Consider the following 26,817-nt stretch of genomic DNA (forward strand, 5'->3'; position numbering starts at 1 on the left):
TCACGTGTTCATGGATAAATGACACTATTAAAATAAGAAATCACAAAATTCAGTTACGTAGAACTTCAGATATCAGTACGTAGTTATCCAAAGAAATTACCTTACATTTTAATATATACATATAAGATAAGCAGTGGTATAGACAGCTGTCATAGGGAGAGCCGATATATGTATCATGTATATCTAATGTACTCTAAAAAATCAGTTTATTTGTATTATATTTTTAGTTTATTTTCACACAACATATCTCATATCATCAATAATAATATTAAAAACACATTGATATTACAATTATATAACTGTACCATGTAGTCTACAATATACCTAATTTAAGGTTATCATTTAATTAATTAATTATATACATTATGTCATTACAATTTAAAATCGAAATGTACAATAACAAATTAGTAATAGGTATATGTAAATAAACAATAACAATCTAAAACGGAACAACAAGACCGAAGATCAAGATTATAATATGTAGAACCCTCCATTGATTTGGAACGCAGTCTGCTTCCATTAACAGAATCTACATCATACAACCAACACACCGTTATAGCTTTAATTTTACATTCTTATATTTGGTCTAATTCTTGTTATGAAGTGATAAATTAATATTAAAATATAAACCATCAAAAGGTATTCTTATTACAAAAATTAAGACTAAGAGGTTCTTACTATTCATTGGTCTTCAGGAAGTCAACAGGTAAGAAACATATTGATTCACATCCGAACACCCTAAACACTAACATTATCATCCATATAAAGTTAAAGTAAGACACGCAGACTCTGGTGTGCTAAGAAGAGAAAATAAAACAATCTATACTTATAAAATCTAAATTCACGATCCCGAATAAATCATAATAATATATAATTAATAAATAAAGAAGTCCCTAAAATTCATATATTGTTATAAGGTAATGTTTCTTAAATATTAAAACGCTAAACTTCATTTTTGATTCATTACAAAATGTATAAAAAAGATCATGGGGACCCATCCCCGATATTCTCCCCGTGTCTACAACCATGAAGATAAGATAGTATGGGTTATGACTCATGACTAATGGATGAACTAATTTAAAAATATGCTTGGTAATGTGACCTATTCAAGTTCAAAATATGAGCTGATGTATTGAATAATATACAACAATTAAAATTGTTAAACACATAAAATAAACATAAACATTTTCGCACTAAAACATAAAAATAATAATGTACATATTAACAGTTTATAATACAATGAAAAATAAATAAAAGGCACAGTGGCGCAATTAGCACTAAATCTTAGTAGGGCTATTCTTGTTTATAGCCCCACCTCAAAACTAAACCAAAGGTAAAATATTTTTTTTTTTTTGAAGGGGCTTCGAGTAGTTTGGGGGGCTTAGCCCCCCCCCTAGTTGTGCCTATGAAAAGGCATCACTTTTGTTTATCTTTTTTAGTATTATTTTGTGATGCTAAGGTATTTTCGTTTTTTGTAATTTCATCTCTATTCATGTTTGCAGCATCGTCTTTCTGCCTTTCCCATTCTGCAACATATCTATTCATCCGCCTCTGCATTAATGAATTCTCAGGCCATGGAAGCCTGAAGGGCTGATCATTTTCTGAAGATGATGGTTGATTTTTATCTGCCATTGATGCCTACAAATAAACTTCAATAAATAAAAAATAGGTATAAATACTTAGAATTTTGCATATTTTTCAAATTTTTATGGTACGTTTAATATATTATTTTACTACCAATAAATATTGACTTCTGTTTTTAAAATAACACGTAAATAATATATTTTATTCTAATTACATCCAAGATTAAAATAATTAATATATGTTCAAGAATTAAAATTAATTTTAATTGATTGTTAAATTAATTTGATCCATAATAAATTATTATTATTTTATAAAAAATTATAATAATTTCTTCTAATTTGTGTTAAATAGCATATTTATATATTTATAACAGCCTTTTACGTTGCTTAAACATTAGTAATAACTCATAAATTATCAATCATTATTACATAACTAGATAATTGTTAATGACAATTAATGTAAAAAGTGAAATGAGTTAGAACAGGCACAGGAACCCGAGGCCTGCTGAATTTTTTATGCGGCCCTACAAATATATATCAGAAGTAAAAAATTTTAATTGTATTTCTTAAATTAAAATAAATAATTCTGAAAGGTAAAGACAAATTATTGTACTAACATATTAATGAACAGCGCTTAGACCATTTCGTATGCTGTAAAATTATAATCCAAATCAACTTTATATCGGGAAACAATAAAAATCGATTTTTAAAATATAATTGAAAATCTACAAAATTAATTTTAAATGCAAATACGTACTAAATATTCTTTATAGTTATTTGAAGGAAAACTTTGTGTTGAATTATATATGAATACTAAATATTTTATGAACTTTTAACTACCAAATTACTTGCACATTTTCGCAGTATTGACATTCCTAAAAATTTAAATTTTAAACGCTTATAAAAAAAAACAATTGTGACTTACGATTGTAAGTCCCTGAGGACCCTATTGGCTATTATACATGGTATAATTTAATTTATGGTCTGTGGAGTCAATTAACCTTAACAATTTACAGTTATTTAATAGTGGTTTAAATTGAAACTTTTAGTGCTTAACTATATAGTGTACAAATAGATTCTATCACACGATAAAATAAAAGAGTAACATCAAAAAAACAACTCTCTCTTTAAAAAGCCTTACCTAAAAAATTTTAAATTGTAATATTAATTCATAAAACTATAGAATAACTTGCAAAGTGTCATGTTTTGACAAGGTTTGAACCTTCGTGCACTTACATAAAAATTGCGAATGTATTTTTAATATTTTAAATTTCTATAAGAACAACTTATATGGGATTATTCATTCCCATATTGTATTCATTTTTATGAGTTAACTACTTTAAAGATTATATTGACTCAAAAAAAAATTATGTACACACATAGTATGTTATTAGTATCACATATTCGTTCTATATTATCTAGGAGTACAAAATGTATAATAATAATTCTTCGGCTTAATACATATATGTTTGTTGAACTTATCTGGCTTGCTCCGAATAGTATTTGCTACTAAGTCATCGATAAAATAGAATGTATAATATTAAAATATTATTTTTCAACAATCAGTAGTCAAACAAATGCATTTAGATGATTTTGATAGTACTCGTAAATTGAATCTAGTTTGTATTTTGGAGTTATAAATTAAAAATGCTCAGTATTTTTCAATCTATATAAAAAAAAATACATTCTGGAAAATTAAATTAACTTTTTACTATCGTTTTAAATTCAAAATTTTACGAAATTCCACATTTGCCAATAAAATAACTATTTCTTCTTAAACAATTTTTGATATTTTGTTGTAATTAAAAAATGAATAATTATAGATACTTACGAGGTTCATTAAAAGTTATTTTAATAGATATGTAAAAATATTTAAAATACACGGTCACAATTTTTTTATAAGTATTTAAGATCAAATGTTGAAATATTGATCAAATTTGTCAAAATCATAAATATTTTCAAAATTGTTTAGAAAATTAGAAGAATGTTTAATTTTTATAGGTAAAACTTGAAAATTTAATATTAACGTTCTTCATAATTAGTTTACCTACTCGACACCTACCAAACAGCAGAGGGATCTAGGAAAAAAAAGCCCAGTACCAACTAAATACATGACACTTGTTTCAATATATTGAACTTGTTTCACTTCATTTCAATATAATATATAACACTTTTTTGACATAGGTATCTTTAATCAGGCGCGGATCTAGAACATATTTACAGGGGGGGGGGACATCTTGAATAAAATTTCGCTAAAAACGCTATCAGCAAACAATGCAGATATACAGTGTATACCAGAGTCTACGGGGGGGGGGGGGGGGGCAATGGGCCCCTCCCCCTTGGATCCGCGAATGTTTATTATCATAATAATATATAATATAAATTATATAAAATATTCATTTAATAATTTGTATACACTTTTATATCTTAATAACATTTAATAAAATAATAGATCAAATATTTTAAACTATATAGGTACCTATATATTAAGAGATTAAACTGATTAAATTATATAGTAATAAAAGTCATTGACATTTGACTTCATTTTAAAACTGGTGTTGGTATCTTAGTATCTAAAAAATTGTATTATTACAAATGTAGTTAAGGTATTCGTTTAATTTTTTCGTTTTTATTATGATTTACATATTTAAATATAAATTATAATATGAATAAAATAATTGTCATTTGTCATTTTTATATAATTTAAAAAATGTTTAAGAGTGGTAAAAATTTAAAATAATTGTCATAATAACTTGGTAACATTGTTTTCTAATGTAATGGTTAACTGTCATTAGACAATTTAATATGCTTATTTCATTATTTTTAATTTACAAATATAAACTTTTTTAAGCAATACAGATATAGATAGGTACCTATTTGTCAAAAAAAGTGTCATATAATTATATTGAGATATAGGTACATTGTACATTTTTTTTTTTAAGTTTTATGTATTTAGTTGGTACAGGGCTCTTCTCTTTTTTCTTATAGCGGGGGGTTTTTTTTTACCGTTTTTGATTTCGGGTCTTTTTTCAGCGGGCTTTTTTCCGTATATCCAGCAGAGCGATACCCACTTGCTCACCTTTTTTTTGTCCAAATAAGTATCTTTGTTTCTAAACAGACATATTTCTTTGTCCCTATTCTGTCAAATATAGGATCTAGATCTTAAGAATCCAGATGAATGAATGTATGTACTGTTAATCGATATATTTCTGATAGCATAATATTGTTTTCCAGCAGAAAAAAAACTTTACTTTGTTTTAAATATTATATTTATATCTACAATTCAAACTTAAATTATTTAAAAAATATTATACCTTTACGGTATAAAGCTATATTATGGTTTATTTTAATTTTAATTCTTGTTTGGTACCATACATTTCTGGAGTTAAATAATAAGTTGCTGTGAGTTTATTTTATATTCTGAGCTTTGTAAATATTAATCTATGAGGTTTTTATTCGTGTATCTTAGACTAACATGTTTATTTTTATTTAGTATTTCTTTCTTTATCATGTACAATTTCTTTACAATATTTCTAAACTATATTTGTTTATTTAGTGTTGTATGTAGATACTTACAACCTATACTCAATATTTGTAAATTTGTTTTAATTATATTAATTGTATCATATAAAATAACTTTCTTTCTCCAACACAAGCTTAGCTTAAAGGAGAAAGATTTTCAATAATAATGTATGTATTAGTGTTTATTCGATTTTAATAATAAAAAAAAAAAAAAATACCGTATGTGTACTAATTTGATTTTATCCTCAACAACAACGGAAAACCGTCTTTTAATATTTGATTGTTCTTGTTCTTGTTAAATCTATTATTTCATGTTTCAACATAATCCTTGACATTTGGGAAGTTGGTGCAAATATTTAAGCAGAAATGATGTATTGAGATTTTTCGAAGGCACTGGCGAACATTTTTGCAAAGATATTCTTTAATGTACTAGACAACCTGAAAAACATTAAATATTATATTATTATATATCATTATACTTAAATACAAGATACAAAAATAAAAAATAACAATATTAGAAACATAGAAATTAATAATACTATTTCTATAAGATGGAGCTCAATATATGCAATTTTTATACAATATATGACCATACAGTTATTAGCAACAATATTATCATACATATCGAGTTGTAAATAAAAATATAGTGGATTAATATTTTTAAAAATATATTGCTAGGTACTCTTATGGCTTATCTGCTCATCAAAACTTGAAATACTTATAACTACTTGTTTAAAAATCGATTTTTATGTATCGAAATACTCTGCTTCTGAACATAAAATAAACAATTGTCATGTATACCTATCTTATTTATTTGTTAAATTCGATTGATGATACCCTAACAACCATGTGTCACCAAATAATTTATTTAGAACATTTTTGGAAGTTTACGTTTTAAGAACATGTATACCCGCTGTGTTGCCTCTGTCTCCGTCTTAAAAACTTTAAAATAGCAAACCCAACCTTTGTTATTACTTTACTAATATTATAATGCATTGATCTATATTCTATAGCAGGGGTCTCCGAACTACGGCCCTCGAACAAATTTTAAGCGGCCCGCGGCCCCCATAGGATAGTAAGTATACGAGGAGATATCAAACATTTAAAAATTAAAAATTGTATGTATTATAATATATTATGTATAAGCTTTTGGCCCACTAAGAGATGATGATATTTTTCGTGGCCCTTGAATAAAAAAATTTGGAGACCTCTGTTCTATAGTAATTAAACTTAAAGTTTAAAATATTAATTGTGTTCATACGTCGATTTTTAAGAATTTATATTTTTTCAGCGAGATATCAGCATTACGAAATTGCAATATTTTATACACAGATTCGTCATTTTAAAATGTAAGTATCATAAAAACTTACGTATAAAATACTACAAACACAAATAATGTTCTTAACTTGGGAGATAGAGCATCGCATGTTTTAAGGAGTAATATTTAGGCAATTTATATAACATGTCTTCTGTACATAACGTAGAACTTCACTTAGTATAGTCGTATAGAAATTACAGAACGATTTTGTTGGGAATTTCTCAATTTGAAACTGTGTTGACTTCTATAAAACGAATTAAAATGTTTTAAAAACTAATAGTAGTTCTAAAAATGTTGTCTAAGAGATATCGTACACAAATGTAAAATGGCAGTTTTAAATTACAGTAGGGTTGATGTGTTTCATTGATCTAACATCTTATAGACGTCGATAGTAGAGCTCTATGCGAAATCGCAAATGTGTTTGAGTTGTGATTTTTCGTAGGAAAATACGAAATTTAATTTTAGAACATTTAAAATAAACTTCTCATATACTTACATCCCTCGAACGTATAATACGCTCGTCAATGGGAAATGGGCTTAATAATAGTATAAGTATATTTATTTATAATAAGTTATATTGATTTTTCCATATTACGATGTTTGCTCAGAACTTTATGGTACCCATACCGACGCGTGATATGCCGATACATGTAACTATTTGTAATATTATACTATTTCAGTGGCGTAGTTATGATTTTGTTCTGAGAGGGGATATATAATTTATTGGTTAAACATAAAATGGGGGGCTCAATAAGTCAATGATTTAAACGTTAAAAAAAAGGCTTTGGGGGGGGATCTATCCCCATATCCCCCCCATAACTACGCCACTGTACTATTTAGGTATTATTGTTGAATATTATATATTTTATTTCTTAATCGAATACCGACCGTCAAGCGCGTTTTGTACTCATAATTTTTTTAATAATAATTTGTCTTGTGATGTTATATGACATTTATGCATTTACTTTATGTTTATATTTTGACAATTTAATCTTTATAGGTATTTAAATTATTACTTGGTATATTTATCTACTTCTCTATTTTACGCCGTGTCGCTGCAACGAATAGTCACATAATATTATACTGTTCTAGATGGATAATCAAAAACAGGTAAAACAGTTTAATACTTAAATATTATTATCTAACTAATATTACGTAGTCACATAAAGCTATAAAACTAATATGATAATGTCTGGCTGTGAATATTTCAATATTATATTATACAATTTAATTGGAATTATTTAAAATGTAAATCATAAGATGTTTTATATAGACCAAATTCCAATCATTATTTGTTTGTTTGTACTTCATCAAATAGTTTTTTTTAGTGGTCAATAGGCTATTTTGAAAGTAAAAAAACTTTTTTGGTTGTACCAAGCAATTGGCTTGTTATACAACATGGTAAATATTATTGTAAGTGGCCAAAATGATAAAAAGTCACTTTCAAAATGATCATGAATACTGAAAATTCATTTGATAAATGGCTTCTTTACCCAATAAATATTATTGAAAATTCAACTTTCAGTAAGTGAAAATGTTAAATAGATAATATTATCTTACATATTTTAAAATATAATCATATGTACCTAATTAGTTATTTTCTATTTTATTTTATTTATAGATACTTATGAAGAAGTTGTAAAAAGAGAAAGACAGATTTTTATGTCAGCTTCTGAGTGTGAGAGTGGAGACCCTAACATAGAAAAAAGAAAACTATGTAATCTAAACTATGAAAGTGATAGTAAACAATGACACAAATTGAAACAATTTTCATGGCTCAATCCCCCAAAGCATTATTATTATGAATATAACATATTCTTAATATATTTATATATATTTGTGTTGAATTTCAGGTAGTAGTACATTAGATGATCCACTTTTTAAGCTGTACAAAAATAGTACTTCTGTATCAAACAGTTATTCTGATCAAATTAATGTTAATGTTAATCATAATTATAAAGATCAAAGAATACAGTAAAATTATGATAACCAAATTTTCCCTGTATCTTGTAAGTATAGTAAGAAGTAGGAACCTATTAAACAACATACAATTTAATTAAAAATATATTAGGTAGGTATTACAATTTTATATATTTTCTGAAGATATGAGTAGGATAAACCATTCATAATATAATCATTTATAATTTATTATTTAAACTTATTTAAAAATATATATATTACTACTTAATAATTTTTAATAATAGCTTATATGTTTTTTTATCAGTTACCTAATACTAAGTATTAGTTAATTAAAAATTATTTATATTTTATATAAACTAATTTATTTTATTAACAGATTCTTTGACAGAATTGTATGACATGGACACTAGTATTATGAGGAGTTAAAATAATGTAATGAGCTCTTCAGTTTATCAAACAGCTAACCTTAATGAAGATCCAAATCACGAAATTAGCACTATGAATCAAACAACACCAAAAAATCGAACACCAAATTTTGTTGCAGATCCAATTCATGAAACTAGCTTTATAAATCAGACAACACACAGGTCTTTGTCAATTAATATACTGTCAAATTTATCTGATACAGCTTTAGCAAGCCTTCTGTCTTCAATTTCTAAGAACTTAAGTAGCTTTTTTATAACAAGTGATAAAGTACTACATTTTAAATTAATGTTCCTACATTATTTACATACTTAACATGTTCTCATTATTTTAATTTATTTTAATTTTATACAATTTGTAAAAAAGGTAATTATTATGATGTTATGTTAAAAATTCATTTCAATCAATTCATTGTAGGAATTAAAATATTTACATGTATGAAAAATTAAATAAATTAGATTAATTATAATGTATTATAGTGAAAATCTAATATTAGCTATTATATAGAAATTATGATTTTTGTTATTAAGTTATTCAAAATAGTTCTACTACAGACTTATTTCAACAGATTTTGAAATAAGGCAATACTACTTATATATTTTTAAAACGATTAGATGGAAAGGTTGATTGTTTGGAACTTAAAATTATGGATATTTCTAAAAATCAAAACAATAATATTCAAACTTAAAATGATGATTTTTTATCATATTTTCTCATAAAAGATACAACTGCAATTTATAATATTGAAGTCCTTATTACCAATGATATTGATTTAAAAAAAAATGTGGGTGGTATATTCATCTATATAGTTATTTATAAATTTATAATATACCTATGCCTAATATATAAAGATATATTCTATGAATAATCAACAATCATTATCAAAAAGGTATTATTTAAGATGTAACTGCAAGTCTGCAAATAATACGATTAAGTTAACTACCTAACATTTTTTTTCCATATTTGTTACTAAGATTGTTTTACAGTTTTTTTTTTTTTTTTTTAAGAAAATTGTATGATTCAAATAAGATGTAAAAAAATTTGTCAAGTGTATACTACAAAAATTATTCAGTTTAACAGTTCTCAAATAAATTGTAGGCCAAGTACTCGTGGACTGGTTTCCGAAACAATTTTAGACTTGAAAATCTTATAATTGTTGGGCATAATAAAAGGTATATTTTATATGATTTTTGTAAATCATTATTATTGTTAAAATAGTTTCTAGGTGTATGCAGAGAAAATTTTAAAACTTCTGATATAGTTTGAAACTCTTGTTAAACATTGGTTTCGCCATGGAGCTCAATGTTTGGCTCAGGATCAATTATTGAGCACAAATAAATAGTTTACAAATAGTAAGTATCAATATTGTAATGGGTTAATTTCCACTTATTTTTTTATTTTTTAAATCTAACTAGTTAAATTAATGTTTAAGTGTTTTACCTTCTCATTTATATTGATCTTTCAATTTGGGCATTACTAATTACTATAATTTGGTAAACATTACATTTATTTATTGAGTATATTTATATATGTAATATGAATATTAAATCATGATTTACATATTAATCTTTGGATTTATTGTAGTAGGCAATCGATGTTAATTTATAATAATACATTTACTATAATAATTACTTTATTTTTTTCAGGTTGGTATCTTTACTAAGTATTAAATTATTAAGTTAAATTTAAATTATGTCTTTAATTGTATAATTATTTAAATATTTTATAGATAAAAAAAAAGAAGCCTTTTCACTGCATGTCCAAGAGGAACTTTCAACGTTATTTAGAAACTGAAAAGAAATCAGTCAATACAACTTGTATAAAGAATCCAATATTAAGTAAAATTCAAATGTTATACATACAATATACATAAACTGTAGAAGAATAAATCTAATTTAATGAATTATCAAACAGTATCAAATAAATTAATTGCAATAAAAAAAGTAAGTTTAAAAGTAACTACCTATTTTTTTGGTTATCTTGTTACATTTATTATAAATTTACTTGTAAACAAACTAATTATAGTATAATATTCTTTATTAAATTAATTATGGTTTTGAAACTTTGGATAGCCCCACTGCTTAAATGTGTGTTATCCTAAAAATAACAAGTATGAATAATACATATCATGAATGCCTTTATGAGCATTTTTTAGAGAATAGGCATCAATAAAGAGATATTATTTAAGTAATACACATAATCATTGTAATAGATATACTAAATGTTTTTATGTTAAATAAACAAAATAAAATATGTTATACAGAAAGAAAGAAAAATAAATGATTATTAGTTTGGGTCTATGTATTTTTACTGAGCATCATTCCTTTTTTTTACATAAAATGTACACACATTTCTCATCATAGTTCAGATATAAATATGATTTTAATAAAAAGATAAGTTTACATACAATTTTGAATATTTAAAATTGGTGATGTGCATACATTTAAATTAACACTAAAAGAGTAGACAAGTTATCATAGCATAAATATAAATTATTCTGTTTCCTTTCCCTACTTCTTCTACACAAATAAATTAATTTTTATTAAATTATATTAGGTACCTAAATTATTGTTATTAATTTTTTTTTTTTTGAATGTATTTATTATTATAAGATAACAATATTATGATCACAATATTTTAATACATTTTAGAGATTTGAATTTAACAAATATTATTAATTTTCAAAATGTGTTGATAGAGGTTGATAGAGTACCTAGGTAGGTAGTAGGTACTTACTAGAAGTGTTTCTTAGACATAAGTTATAATCGATAAGTAGACATTATCTATGTCTTACTTCAGTCAATTGTAAATCCAGTGGCGATGCCAATGAGAGGACCATAGAGAAAAAAGTTCAGGCCAGGGAGGAAAATGTTTAAGGGCCCCTATTAGTGGTGGTTCCAGGAGCCACAATCACCCTCCCAAGACCAAATAAATTTCAAATATTTATACCTTTATTATTTTAAATAACACAGTAAAAGCACAAATTTGTAAACAATATTACCTATATAATTTTCGGGCCCGGGAGGAATCCTACCTTTCCTCCCCCATCCCTATCGACACACCTGAGTGGCGTAACTGAGGGCCTGCAGACACAGCGTTGCGGGGGGCCCACGGTAATTTGGGAACTTTGGTTGAATGGTTATATTTGAATTATTTGATATAACAATATATTAGGGGTTCATTTTTAACATTTTTTATTTTTACAGAGATCCAAATGTTTTTTGTTACGCTACTGTGTGTAAATCCTAGTGTTTTATATAGATCAGTTCTAGACATATATGCCACATATTTAGGTGAAATAATATACACCAAAGATATAAATGATTTACATTACTATTAGACTATAAGTATAGACATTTCAGAGATTGCAGAGTACCTCACTTAGATAATTCAAATGTTGAGAATTTTTCACAGAAATTACTCAGAATTTAAAAAAATACAAATGAAATTTTAATATTTTAAGTGAACTTATTTAATACATTTAAAAAAAGAAACATTCTGATTTTTTTTTTATCAAATAACTCGCATGAATAACATAATATTATTTATTCTTATTCTAATAGTAAAAACTTCAGTTCTTGTTCCCGTCAGAATTTTAAATTTTTATAAACACAATGTGTTACATAAGCATATGTTACATGCTCCTATTCTATACAGTGATAGATTTTGATTGTAATAAATAAAAGCACCTACTTGGTTTTGACTCGAGAAGTACGCGGCCCCAATATTCTACAGTTAAAAACTAGCAGATGAACACATAATAATATACTTCATATTGAACGCTTTGCCACACTTATTATTATAGAAGATTCGTGTTTTACGATTTAGTTGTCTGAGAAATAATGAATGAATCTTCGCGTCTCTTCGAGACCTAATATCGACTGATCGGGAGCGTGGTTCGTGCAATGAAATTCGGTCGTTCGCTAACGGCACATTTTCTAACCGACTTTACCGACGCGCACTACTACGCAAGAGCACACCGAGCAGTGACGACGACGTCTAGTGGCCCAGTCGAGCGTCTTGTACTCTTGTATCGGTCCGATAAGGCTCGTGTAGTCGTGTCTCAGTGTGCGTATAGACACACGATCGGTATTTCGGTTTGAATTGTCGTTTTTTCGGCCGCAAACACATTTAAACCGCGCGCCGCGCTGCCACCAACGATGCCGCAACGGTGGTAAACGCATAGATATAATATTATTCGACCATTATCTAACAGGTGAACACAACAAACCGTCAAACGAATATGATAATAACCGCGAACTAAGAACATAGATATTAATGATATTGTTTATCTTCCGTATACGTGATAATAACTAAGAAAATAGATTATCATCCGACGTCAGAATAATAAAAGAAAAACGCGTCATAACGAAAAATCTCGATGACGCTATACGCAATTCACTTTTTGCTTATTAGTGTTGTTACCATTTTCCTCCTACCTAGTGTGTGGACTCACAGCAGCAACTATACAGTATACGAACGTTTTTCGATATTACAGTACAATTATATCAAAGTACATACCTACCGTCAATAATTGAATAATCTTTGTAATTTATGTACGCTATATAGATTGCGCGTTGGATAAACGTTTAGTAATTGCATTAGAGGTAAATATTTATGACAAACATTCCAAATAATAACTAAGTAGTATTCATGTTTATTTGAAATAAAATTACTCGAGCAATTGACGTCGAAACTGTGACGAGATTGACTTTATATTTTTTAGTTGTAACACAAACTCCATCTTATTGTTAATGCATAGGCGTGTTCAGACCTTTGACGCAGAAGGTGCAACCTGGTTCATACCCAAGGTACTAAGGGCAAGGGGTCAGACTCTGTGTATGCATTATAATATTATATATATCAGTGTCTGGGGGGTCCAGACCCCATGGACCCCCCCCCATAAATCCACCACTGTTGGTGTATTCAAGCCACTTAAACATAAACCATCTTTTTCACTTATCACTGGAAATTATATCTTAGGCTGACAAATCATCTTTGTTCAGAATCGTTTTTCGTATACAATGACACCTACCATTGGATTCAAATTTAACACTCCTATAATATATAATAGTGATCCACATGTTACCTAATGTACAGCAGAACGGTACCCACTTACCCGCTTTTTTAAATAATTAGATAGTTTTTAATTTATTTATACTAAAAATAAATGTATTAATATGGTCTAATACATTTTTTCAGCCTGAAATTATATTCCAAGCCGACCCTGGACACTATACCTGTGTGTGTTCATCTTAGAGACTTAAAACATAGTAAATTTGTGTTCCATTGAACACATTTTGTGTTGTTAACATTTCCATCATTTTAAAGTATGCATATTATTTAGAGTAACTCACTGGTTTTTATTGGTATTTTAATTTTAAAGTAAATTATAACAATGTTTTATATTACAATTTTAAAATACCAATTATTCGCTTCAAAAATAAAATACAATCTAGTTCAATTGACCCGAACACGGGTTAACCTGAAATGTATAATTTAAACGGGCTTGAGAATTATAACATTACTATGTATATGTAATTTTTTTATTTAAAAGAATATTAACAATCTATATTATTATTTATTACATTATTATGAAATATTTTTCTATAGATCCATACAATTATAATAATTTAAGAATAAATATAAATAAAAATATTTTAAATTAACCCATGTAATTTAATATAATAATAATGATTGTAATTGTAATTTCATTTAATATCTTTTTCGATCATAGATAAAAATTAATTTTTAAGTTTAAGTTGTAAGAAAATGGATTGTTCTTAAAGTCATGTATGCGAACAACAGAAGGGTCCTCAAGTCTATTTAGATTTATTAGGCTCTACTATATCATTAAAAGCCTATGAAATGCCTTGTATAATAATCTTACCTTCAAGTTATATAATACCTAGGTTGTTGCAAGCTATTATTAAAGATAGTAACATTAAAATATTGAATCAAATTCTTTTTCAACATTTGCATTAGCCTCTTAAGAAAATTGTGTGTGATACCTTAATTTGCCATATGTTTTCAAAATTATTTTATCTTATCCATTACAGCATATTGTCAACATTTATGTTTTTTCAATATGTAGATAGACATTTTAATTGTAATGCTTCTGAAATTTTATTTCTGAGAAGTCTACTTAGATCACATTAGTGCAGGTCATTTTAATTCTATAAACTTATTGATTCCTTAATATATATATATATTTATTTATCGTCCTTTATTATATTATTACACTTACAAATTGACAATTCTATGTATTCTTAACATTGGCGCCCATAGGTAACATTTTAGGGAGGGTCAAAATAAAAAAAATTTTTAATGTAAGATAATGAAGATACTAATGATATTATGCTAATATTTATTGAGTTACAAGTTCATAATATTTTTTGTCCAGGTAGAGGTAAGTGCCCTTTATTGCCCTCCCAATGGCCGCCCATGATTCCTAGCAAAGTATAACTTTTGATTACATTTTCCATTAAAATTGAGTAGTTTACAAAATGTCCTAACAAAGTACACAATGCTCATAACATAAACTTAAGTTTACCACAATTGAAGGTAATTAATAAACTAAAAATGTTACATTTTTAATGTCATATATTATTGAAATAAAAATATTTTAAATTATTAATCATATATTTTTATATATTTGTCTTAAGTGTTTATAAAAATAATTTTTATTATGTTTTTATTAATATGTATTTTGTATTTGTTTGCAGATTATACATTTATTATAAACAATTGATGATTTCATTAAACAAAATTGATTCATGACAACTTTTAGGTAAACCACCATTATCTACTCAGGTTAGAGCTCGCTCCTAGACTTCCAACATAATAGCCGTGGCGAAGTGGCAACATAGGTCAACTAATAGCGCTAGTAGTAGTTGGCCCACAGTTATGCAAGCGGCGTACCTGCGTACCGCGTATGCAATAGGTATTGTTTTGTTTTTGATGTTTTTGTAGTTTAATACCTATTACTTTTCCAGTTTTAAGTATTATAAATTAATGATTAATTTATTATGGTAAAATGTGTAATTGTGGGTTGTACTTCGGGGTACACTAGCAATAAAGAAAAAATTCATAAATTTTGTGCCCCCAAAGATCTCAGGAAAAATTGGCAGTCGAAGATTCATGTCATTTCAAGTCATGCGCGCTATAGAAAAGATAAAATGTGTGTAGGTACTGAATATAGGGCCAACTACTACTAGTGCTAATAGTTCGCCTACGTCGCCATTTGAACATGTGATAATGATTCGAGCTCCATCCTGAGTAAATAACCGTGAGATAAACTTAAATCATACGTTGTTTATAATATAACTTAAAGATATTTTTCAATATTCATTTGTTATTTTAAATTTAGGTAAACTTAGAAACTTAAGAGTATTTTTAAAGGAGAAAACTAACAACGTTTGACCTTTCTCAAACAAACAGAATATATCATGTTTAATCTAATCAAACTAGCCTATATGGCTTGTAATGATGATGAAAAAGAATGGTATGACACCATCTCCAAAAGCATTGTTAAAGTTGATGTGCAACGTTGTTGTTTGGAACTAAAAAAAACTATAATAAAAAACAGTATAGATCCATCAAGTACTGAATTGTGTACGTTAGCTGCATGCAACGGGCATTTGGATTGTTTAGCATTTGCTCTTAAAATAGGATATGTATGGAATATGTCTACATGTGCCTTTTTTATACGATTAATCCATTCAGGGTATGACCTAAGGGGTCATCCATTGCAAAGGTCAAGGCTTTTCAACATCTGATAATCAGAATTTGATAATGATTAAACCGTACCAACAGTAGTTCTCAACCTTTCTCTATTCATGTCACCTTTAACCGCTAGAATCTAACACTGCTTCCCTAACATCAAAATAATAAACAATCTTAGCTGTATAATGTATATAGGTACTATATTTAAAAATTATTCTGTTATTAAAAAAATAGTACTGTACACAGAAATAAACGTTAAAATAAATTAATTATCTTTGGGGAAATAAAACTAGTTAGAGCTATAATATATATTTATATTGTTATTATAAAAATTTATTTTACTGAGGCGGTTGAATTTAGATTAATTTGAATTTTTGAAAATGTCATTATTTTTAATCAAATCTAATAATTAATTTACTTAAATCATACAAGTCTACATTTTTTTTTAAATTACAACAAAATAATTAAATTGTTATTCTACATAAAATTATTTGATTTTATAAGATTCTAATTTTAAAGTTATAATGCTGTATACTTAATCTGACTAGTATATTTTTCATATTCACTAATTAAATTGCAATAATAACATGCTTGTATTACATTTTTAAACTTTTTGACCAAACCAAAAACTGTTTAAATCTAAAATACTAAAAGAACCGACATTTTTACATGCTTCTATCATATAAAAAAAAGTGGTTTCTTCTAAAATAGAAAGCTTAAATTTTTACTCCTACCTCTTTATTAATAAAAAGTATTGTGAATTAAGAATAATAATATTTTAAACAAAATTTTATTGAAAAGAAAAGTATATATTTTAGGATCACAAAGTAAAAATTATATTTCATCAAAGATATTATATTTTAACACATTACATAACTCATACGAATAATATTGTAGCACTTATATTACAATAAATATATAATTCATAAAATTTTAAAGTTAAAAATTAATTCAAGTTTTATTATAAATATAATTATAAGATAAATACAATGAATCATTTTTTTTAAATTATATAAGTATACGTAATAATATATATTGATAGTATTATTATTTTATAATAAAGTGAGACTAAATACTAATATTTATAAATTCACATAATTGTAATTCATAATTATTGTGTAAATTACGAGTATCGAAATAGTATAATATCGTAGTAGTGAAATGATACAATCGTGGTAGCACTATAGCAAACAGAAACTAGCAGGCACTGAGATATATACATATTCTTATCTATCGGTAGACGGAAAAGAAAGTCCCAGAAAAAATTTTAGTGAAAAATTTTCCGAAATACGCTTTCTTGTATAGTTCTATAGTAGTACTTTGAATTTTAATGTGTAATGAATAAAATGCTTGTTCATATAACATATTTGTTATCTACCATAATAATTAGGGCTGGGGTTTTGATGCAAAGGCATTTTTTTTCTGGTGTTTTGAAACGTTGATCCGTAAGTAAAATATGTTTTGCGTGATTAAATATACTATTATAATAATACTTCATTTATTATGTATATTTTCTTAGTTTTTGGAGTATTTTTCTTAATTCGTTCATAAAATGAACGAAAATTGTTGCGATTGACAAGAGACTTTCTGCAAACTGCTGACGGTACAAACAATAAATGGTATAGAACCACAAGTTATCGTCGATAACAATTTTACCATACCTTGGCCTTTCCGCTCAAATTATCCATAATTATCTATTGGCTATTGTGTATTATTATTTTTATTACACCACACATACATGCATAGGTACAAGTTATTGTCCATAACAATTTTATCATAGCTACTAGCTAGACCTCGATAAGAATTATTACTGAATTAGTAATCAATCAGTACGTATTGTACGTAATTTTTTTTTCTAATTTTTAATTTTTTAAGGTATAATAACTATAATTAAAATGCATTTTTTGAGTTTTTAAAGTCAGTTTTGTATTTTTCTAAGGGAATTTTTGAGATTTTTTTTAAGTCTTAAAAATCTCAGTCCTAACTATCATTACCCATATGCATACGTATCTTTTTATCCTATATTTGGTAAGCTGGAAAGTTCCCTAATTCCAAATATCCGACACATTCATGCTATAGGACATAGGCAATGAGAGTAATGAGACTGTTGCTTGTCTTTGGATTACATCGAATGAGTACGCGTCTATAATCTATACGTTTGTATACGAGTTTTATTTTTTTAGCATTTAAAAATGGAATTAATTAATTTAAACAAATAATACCCTCAGGTTGCGTACTTGGGATTTTTGTTAAATTTCCATAAGAAAAGTTCTAATTTTATTTGTTGGAAGTGTTCAAAAAATAGCTCTATGAAGTTACCGTGTTTTTTAAAAACTAGTTTAAACATCAATAATCCAATTTTTATTTCTGTACGTAAATACGTAATGATCATGTACATCAAGGAAATGAAAATCTTATTTCTGCAACAAAAATAAAAAATTTAATTGTGGAAAAAGCAAAATTAATCACTAGTAATTCGCCTGCTCAAATTTTCGCGGAAGTAGTATCAAACATTCCCCAAAGTGTACTCGCTGAATTATTATTTTCCAAGAGAAAAATATTCAAAAAGAACAATTAGAAACCACAGGGCATTTAATGATTAAATGATCCACCTAAGCCTACTAATGTAAATGAACTAATTATTCGAGGTAAATAATACTGTAAAAGTTTAAAAATAATTTTTAATTTATTTTTATTTAAATGAAATAGGTACCATCATTATTCATTCGACGGTTCCTAAACTTTTTTAGTTTACGCCACCCTAAAAATAGAAAAATGAATTGCGTCTCCCATGAATAAATAAAGAACAAATTAATAGTATTTAAATTTTAAATATACAAATATTTTTATAGTTATGACTAAATAAATCAACAATGAATATTATTAAATTCCAATAAAAGTATTATAAAATTTTTAATTTTTATGAAAAAAAAAACAACTATTAATATTAATATTTAATATATTATATATTTTAATATGGGCGCCCATTGGGGAGGGCAAGATAGGGCACTTGCCCCTACCTGGACAAAAAATATTATGAACTTGTAACTCAATAAATATTAGCATAATATCATTAGTATCTTCATTATCTTACATTTGAAAATTGTTTTATTTTGACTCCCTAAAATGTTACCTATGGGCGCCTCTGTATTTTAATATTTATATTTATGTAACACAGTATGAATTAATGTTAATTTAAAAATATAATAGTTTGGGAACCGCTAATTTAATGTATAAAATAACCTAAGTGCTCATCAGGTGATTATTTAATCAAAAACATATATATTTTTTTAATTTACTATAGGAGAGTATCGGGAATATGGAAATGAAAGATTTTTGCTGTATGAAAATAGGCCGAATGCTAATAATAAAATTTTAATGTTTGCCACAGATAACTATTTGTCGATATTGGCCAAATCTGATACTTGGTTTGTCCATGGAAATTTTGGCCTCGCCAAATCAATTATATTGAAACGATTATCAGTATATGTTCCTGTGTTCGACTGTCAATCGTTACATAAATAAAAGGTAACACCTTAAACCATAAGTCTATATCAGTGGTTCTTAACCTTTTTGAATGAGAGAACACTTAACATTTTATGAGGTTTTCGCGGAACATAGCCGTAAAATAAAACAGTAATTATATTAATTTTTTAATTGTTTAATACATTAAACAATAAATGTATAGCATAAAACAGTTCGTAAATATGTTAGTAAAACGTCTTACTTATATCATTGTATTTTGTTTTAAAAGACAAAATGTTAAGAGGATGAAAATAGAAATACTAAATAAAAATTTTTTCACTGATTTTAAAATTTTGTCGGAACACTTATATTAAGTCCACGGAACACCGGTTAAGAACCACTGGTCTATATTATTAAAGGTGGGATGTATTACGTCGGGACTTTTTTTTACTTAGCGTGGGACTTTTTTTCCCGCGATTCTATCTATCTCAGTGCTAGCAAGCAATTATAACTCGTTAATCGTTGTAGTCGATTTTCGTAGAAATTGGCATTTATAGTAATTGTTTAGTTATGTGTAAGGCCCGGAATTATATGCACTAAAATATGTACGAAGTACGAAATACGCATGCATTTATGCACTGATTTTCATTCAAATATGCAAAAATATGTAAACAAAGATGCATAATATTAATTAAATTTATTTAGTTTAAAAATGTATATAATTCAATAAATAATTAATATGGAACAAAAAAATGAATTATATGATTTAAATGCCTAGTGGCTAGTTGAAATATTTTAACTGTATTTTGTATAATGTATGTTGCATTTTGAACATTCACTCATCTAAATAAAAAGTGGGCCATCAGTTCATTATACTATTTATACTATATAGTTTTTCTTTATCGAGATCATTATCGACAATAAATTATCGTAGTGGTACCTTCCTAAATTAAACTTTATTTATTTACAGTGAATTATTCAATTATAGCGTAAGCCGTAAGTAGTTGTTCAGGTAGGTACCTAATTGTAAATTGTTATGGTTCATGGTTGTATTATTATATAATACGATTCGTGGGATTTACCATTTACGTAGGATATAGCGTTAAGTAATAAATATTAGTATTGATAACTCAATATTATTTTTTTTGTAAATATGCATTTTGTATTAGAAAAATGCTAAAATATGCATACAAATTTAAAATGGTCCAAATATGCAAAAACTTGTAAAATTTAATTTTGCATACCAACACATTAGCTTAAGATTCAAATTTGTAGCTTATCTAACCACTTTTTGGACTGTTAAAAAAAAACATGCAAATGCATATAGATCCGGGCCTTAGTTATGTGTATTTGGGTATGCCATAATAATAATAAAATCGAATCGTGATAATTGATTTTCGGAGCTGTGGCACGACCCCGCTCGAAGTCGCGAGTTTGCGACCAATCTAAATAGTAAATACAATGGAACCTCGATAACTAGAACCTCTATAAATCAAATTTTCGATAACTCGATGGAATGCCTTAGCCCTTAATTCCTTACAATATATATTTTATGTATTTTCTGTAGGTCGAATTTTTTTCCCCCCCCGACCGATTAGGAGTTATCGAGGTTCCATTGTTATGATAATATTATCAGCGCATTATCAATCTCGTTACGTTGTTTATCATTCGTTGTCACTACGCCGAAGACACGTTCGACATTTAAAAATCATCAGTAAACTAAGCTACGTAAGTTTTTGTCGTAAAACAGCTAATTTGTAATATTTTCAAGTTGTCGAGTGCCTACGAGTGGGGCCTCTCATTACAACGCGGTTGACTTTGCGTTCGTTGGCCCCGTCGATTATGTCGTCGGCATCGCGATCGATAATCGTTCGTACGGTTTGTAGGGTCCTCGCATAGATATTCTGATGGCCGTACCGAAGGCGGCTCGACGTGCACAAAAATCACCGGCTCAGTACTCCAAGACGACGATCGACAGTGGCTCGATCCTGCCCGCCGTCGTTCTGTCTACCGTCACTTGGTATTTGTTACAGTACGTAGTGCAACCGTTGTTCGGTCCCGACGAGTATTATATTGACGAAGAATTTCACGTGCCTCAAGCACGACACTATTGCCGAGCAGAGTTTCACAAAGTCAGTAGTTGTTTTTATTGTTTTGTCGTGCTTAGATAAAACATTTGCTCAAGTATATATTTTCCTAATAAGACTCTGTATTCCACGAGGGGCCGGGCTGTGAAAAAGATTACTAGTTTAGACACCATCTTAGTGTATCCAAATATAGTATTGTCTTTAATATAAAATGTATATAATATGTTAATGCAAAATACATAAATGGGAGCATTATTAGTTATGATTGTAATTTAATATACACTCGATGGTAGTAGGTAAGGATGTTGACGTAATAAGATTAAAATTAACATAATATGTATATAATACCTATTAGGTTTTTCACAATATTTTCAGTATGACCAAAGTTTGAAATCCAATCAATATTTTTACGTTTAACTACAAACTACTTAAATTAATCTTATCACTGATACTGGTAGGGCAATAATTTAAATTATTCATCATGTGGGTATTTATAATTTATTTATTTATGAACATTATGATATATTAAAAATTTTCATGTTCAATTTGTCAATTTTTAAGTACCCTATATAATAACAACTAAACACCTTTTAAATTTTTAAGCAAAGTGGAAATTACTGATTTTGCAATGATGTGAATTTCTTATTTTTATATCTGAAGACACTTTTTTCAATTAAAAAAATACTTTGATTGTCAACTTTGGTAGCTATTTAGATCTAGTTGGTACTTTTGAGAGGTAAAAGTTAAAAATGCTTAATATTTCTTAAAATAATTAGGAGGCAAAATTTAAACATTTAAATATTATAATTAAAATAATTGTAAGGTAGTGAATCTTAGTTTCCAAAAAGTATGACTGTATTGGCTCAGAATTGTTTTTTATTGTATATCATTATCATAAAATTCAAATTTAATACATGCAAGGTGCACTAGATTTTGCACTTAATACTTTATAGTTTTAGCGGTTACTTATTTACTTCTTTTTTATTGTACTACTTTGTTTTCTCATTTGTTTTGACATTGATCACATACATTTTAAAACATCATTAGTCTTTATTGTTATATTTTTTTAGGTACTTCAAATTTAGTTCATATTCCTAATAGACATATGGTTTTTATCTTTATTTACTCATATAGATAAGTAGGTATAATTCAATATGAATTTGAAGTAATTGTTTAATAGAGCTACCATCAGGGCATTAAATATTTTTACTATTATTTGTCTATCACCAATATAATCATATCATTGTATTTTTTACTCAATTACTCGATGCTTTCATTTTTGTTTTTTCCTCTTTAAAAATTGAAACACTATATTTGTCTTTATTTAAAAATACACTATTTTTAATGTAATGTTTTGAATGTTTTAGAATACTCAAACTAATAAGAAACTTGCATAAAATAACATACTGCTATAATGCCTATGGAAATTAAATGGTCTGGATTTCCTACCTTGCATATAACATTAATATTATTCGGATTTAAGAGTGTGTAATATTTTATTATACTATCTTTTATCCATAATTTGATCATTCCACAATTAATTTTCAAATCTTTATAAGTAAATGTGTCCATAATTTATTTTTATATGAATACAATTTACATAATTTTACGTTTTATAAAAACAATTGTTTACCAAAATTAGGTTTTTAATAGTGTTGTACACACTATATCATACTAATACTAGTACAATCTATTATTTTTTTACATGGAATAATTTGTGAAAATAATAAATAATAATAATAATTACCATAAATAAATATTATTGTATTTGTATTTGTATTTTTTATAATAAGAGTGTGAACATATAGGTCAAACTACAATAAAAATAACTTAAGAGCATGTCAGCGCACTATTTATTTTTTCTATCTGGCCCATGCTCAATATAGAAAATTATAAAATAAAATAAAATAAGTTTTTTAATGCTTTTTTGTAGTCTTAAAGTAAAATTACTCATTACAAAAACAATAGATAACAATATTTTTGAGGGTATGACATCGATTTGTCTAAATATTGTCTCAAAACAATTTACCTAAACATTATAAAATAAAATTTTTTTTTGGAAGTCAAATTTGAAAACCAAATAATAAATTATAAAACCAATATCATTTCCTGAAAAAATTAATTTAATTTTTGTAGTATGTGATTTTACTCTAAGATTACTCAAAAATCATATAAAACTGATTTTAATCAAAAGCATTTAATCTATGTTGCACGTGGGTCAAAGAGAGAAAACAATTATTGTGTTGACATCCTCTTAACAGTAATCCTTTAACAATATTGTCTTACTATACTTATAAATTCAAAAATGATCTTTTGATTAGTATTATTGTATTATATTCGTTATTTCATCGGTTTAATCATTTATAAAACCATACATACTTAAATAATATTACTATAAACTTCTATTTTTATTTTCAGTGGGATCCAAAAATAACTACACTACCTGGACTTTATTTGTTGTCAAGTATCGTGTTAGTACCTTTTATGAAGGTGTATGACACAATACTCTCACTATTTGGTATATTGGATAATGATGTCCTTCGAATCAATGATCCATGTTCTTTGGTTGCATTGCGGGCTGTAAATGCAATTGGAGCTCCAGCATGCTTATATTATGCATACTACTGTTGTCAAAAACATTTTTTTCAAGTTAGTTTGTAAATTTTAATTACTATAAATATTGCTAAAAGCTTAGATTCATTTCTTAAAGTTATTATTTAGTTATTTTTAATAAATAATTTCCAAAGTGTATACAATGTCAGAAATATGTAATTCTTTTAATATGTGCACTATTATCTAAAATATGAGAATTAATATCATACTACTTATTCTAATTATTGATTACAGAATGATAATAAGAAAACAAAGACTGAAAAATGGACTTGTATGTTCTTGGCACTGAATGTAGCAACATTCCCGGTTATCTATGCCCCATATTCGATGCTTTATTATACAGATGCATGGGCTACAGCATCTGTCTTCTTATGGTACTCCAGTCATTTGAACAATGAGACTCATTTCTTGGTCAAAATTATATTTGGTGGATTTTCTGTCCTGTGTCGTCAAACAAACGTTGCATGGTTAGTGTTTGTATCCATTATAGATGTGTGTCACTGTGCTGAGCAATGTTTTCCTCGCATAAAAAATAATGTTTCAATATTTTCTTATATCAAAGTAAGTAAAATGCAATTAATAATAAAAAATAATTTTTTTAAATGTCATTTATTTTTTTATTTTTTGCAGGCTTCTATCATTGAACTCTACTATTGCTGTTCAATTACAAAAAATAAGTCTAAGAAATTAATAGAATTTTTTCATAAATGTTTACGTGTCACTTGCCCAAGTGTTATAGTTATTGTATCTTTTGTTTTATTTGTGATTTTTTTGAACAACGGTGACATTGTTGTTGGTGATCGATATGCACATATTCCTCGTTTTCATCCAATGCAATTGTGCTACTTTGTAATATTTGTATTAGCGTTTTCATTACCATGGTTGCTATCTCAGGCCTATTATAAAAGACATATTTCTAATTCTATTAACAAACATTTTAACTTAGCTAAATCTTTAAGTGAAATTTACAATAATACATCCAAAGTACTTGTTGTAATCCTATTAATAATAATATCTGGATTAGTATATTTTAACACTATAGCCCACCCATACTTGTTGGCAGACAACAGGCATTATACATTTTATGTTTGGCGGCTATTGTTCAGTCCTGGTAAACCAGTCTTTTTGAGATATCTACCAGTACCATTTTATGCATTTGGTCTATGGTTAATGGATAGAACATTGATGCAATCGTCAATTGCTTATAGATTGGCATATTGGATAGTAACACCCCTTATTCTTTGTGCTCAATTTTTATTGGAGCCTCGTTATTTTGTCGTGCCATATCTTATGTATAGGTTACATAGCAATACACATTTTATAAACAATCATGCTTTTAAGGCAGCATTCATTGAATTTATAGCATACCAAGTTTTTAATTTTTTTATTATGAGGGTATTTTTGTATAGTCCTTTTATTTCAACCATGGATAACACGGGTCGATTGGATCGCTTTACATGGTGATGTTTATTGTTAATTATTACTAAATGTTAATCCAAACATATATTTAATTAAAAATTCTACATTATTTATTTGTGTTAATTTTGTTATTTGCTAAAGAAACTAGACTCATAATGAGTCTGGATTCTATTTTACAAAAAATAAATTGTTCTATTGAGTAAGATAATTTATAAGACATGTTATATCACAAAAATAGGTTTTTGAATAAATTTCATATTTATATCATTGTAATAATGAACATTAAAATGGGAAAATTATATTGATACTCTAATAACAATTTTCATTTGTCGAATTATGTAACTAATAAACAAATAATAGATGAATATTTTTGTGAAAATTGTGGATACACATTTTTATTATTCCTGTTGATAAAGTAAAAATGTCTCCTGAATTTATTGTATGTATAATGTTGACTTGTTAGTATTATTTTTTATTGGTTAATTAAACTAAATAATATTGAAATTTGTAACTAAAATTAAAGAAAGAAAGCTCACACAACTATTATATTAAATATAAGTTTTCTGATCATTATGTTATATTTTAATATTATAATTTTAATTATGTTTATAGAAGAGTAAAGACCATGATTATTGTATTGAATTATCTATTGATAATACAAAATATTTATTTTCTTAAATTTTCTTTTTGTTTTAACTACCTAGGGTTCTACTAAAAAAAAATAACAAATTTTATGTTTTAT

The 26,817-nt window shown here is 26.7% G+C and overlaps 1 protein-coding gene and 1 long non-coding RNA gene across 2 annotated transcripts; one reads left to right on the top strand and one right to left on the bottom strand.

Annotated features, from left to right (window-relative positions):
* Positions 1-869: 869 nt before the first annotated feature.
* Positions 870-13,010, bottom strand: LOC114125416 (uncharacterized). The gene is made up of 3 exons (XR_003592516.2): positions 12,460-13,010; positions 5,324-5,543; positions 870-1,638 (listed from the first exon to the last, which is right to left on the bottom strand). It is a non-coding gene; the product is annotated as an uncharacterized LOC114125416 (long non-coding RNA).
* Positions 13,011-21,667: 8,657 nt separating this feature from the next.
* On the top strand, positions 21,668-26,188 carry LOC126553539 (uncharacterized). Its single transcript, XM_050208687.1, has 4 exons — positions 21,668-22,088; positions 24,462-24,692; positions 24,891-25,217; positions 25,287-26,188. Exons 1-4 carry the CDS (start codon positions 21,864-21,866, stop codon positions 26,118-26,120), a joined length of 1,617 nt encoding a protein of 538 aa, XP_050064644.1. The 5' UTR covers positions 21,668-21,863; the 3' UTR covers positions 26,121-26,188.
* Positions 26,189-26,817: the final 629 nt, after the last annotated feature.

This window comes from Aphis gossypii, unplaced genomic scaffold (assembly GCF_020184175.1).
Source record: "Aphis gossypii isolate Hap1 unplaced genomic scaffold, ASM2018417v2 Contig00255, whole genome shotgun sequence".
Lineage (NCBI taxonomy): Eukaryota > Metazoa > Arthropoda > Insecta > Hemiptera > Aphididae > Aphis > Aphis gossypii.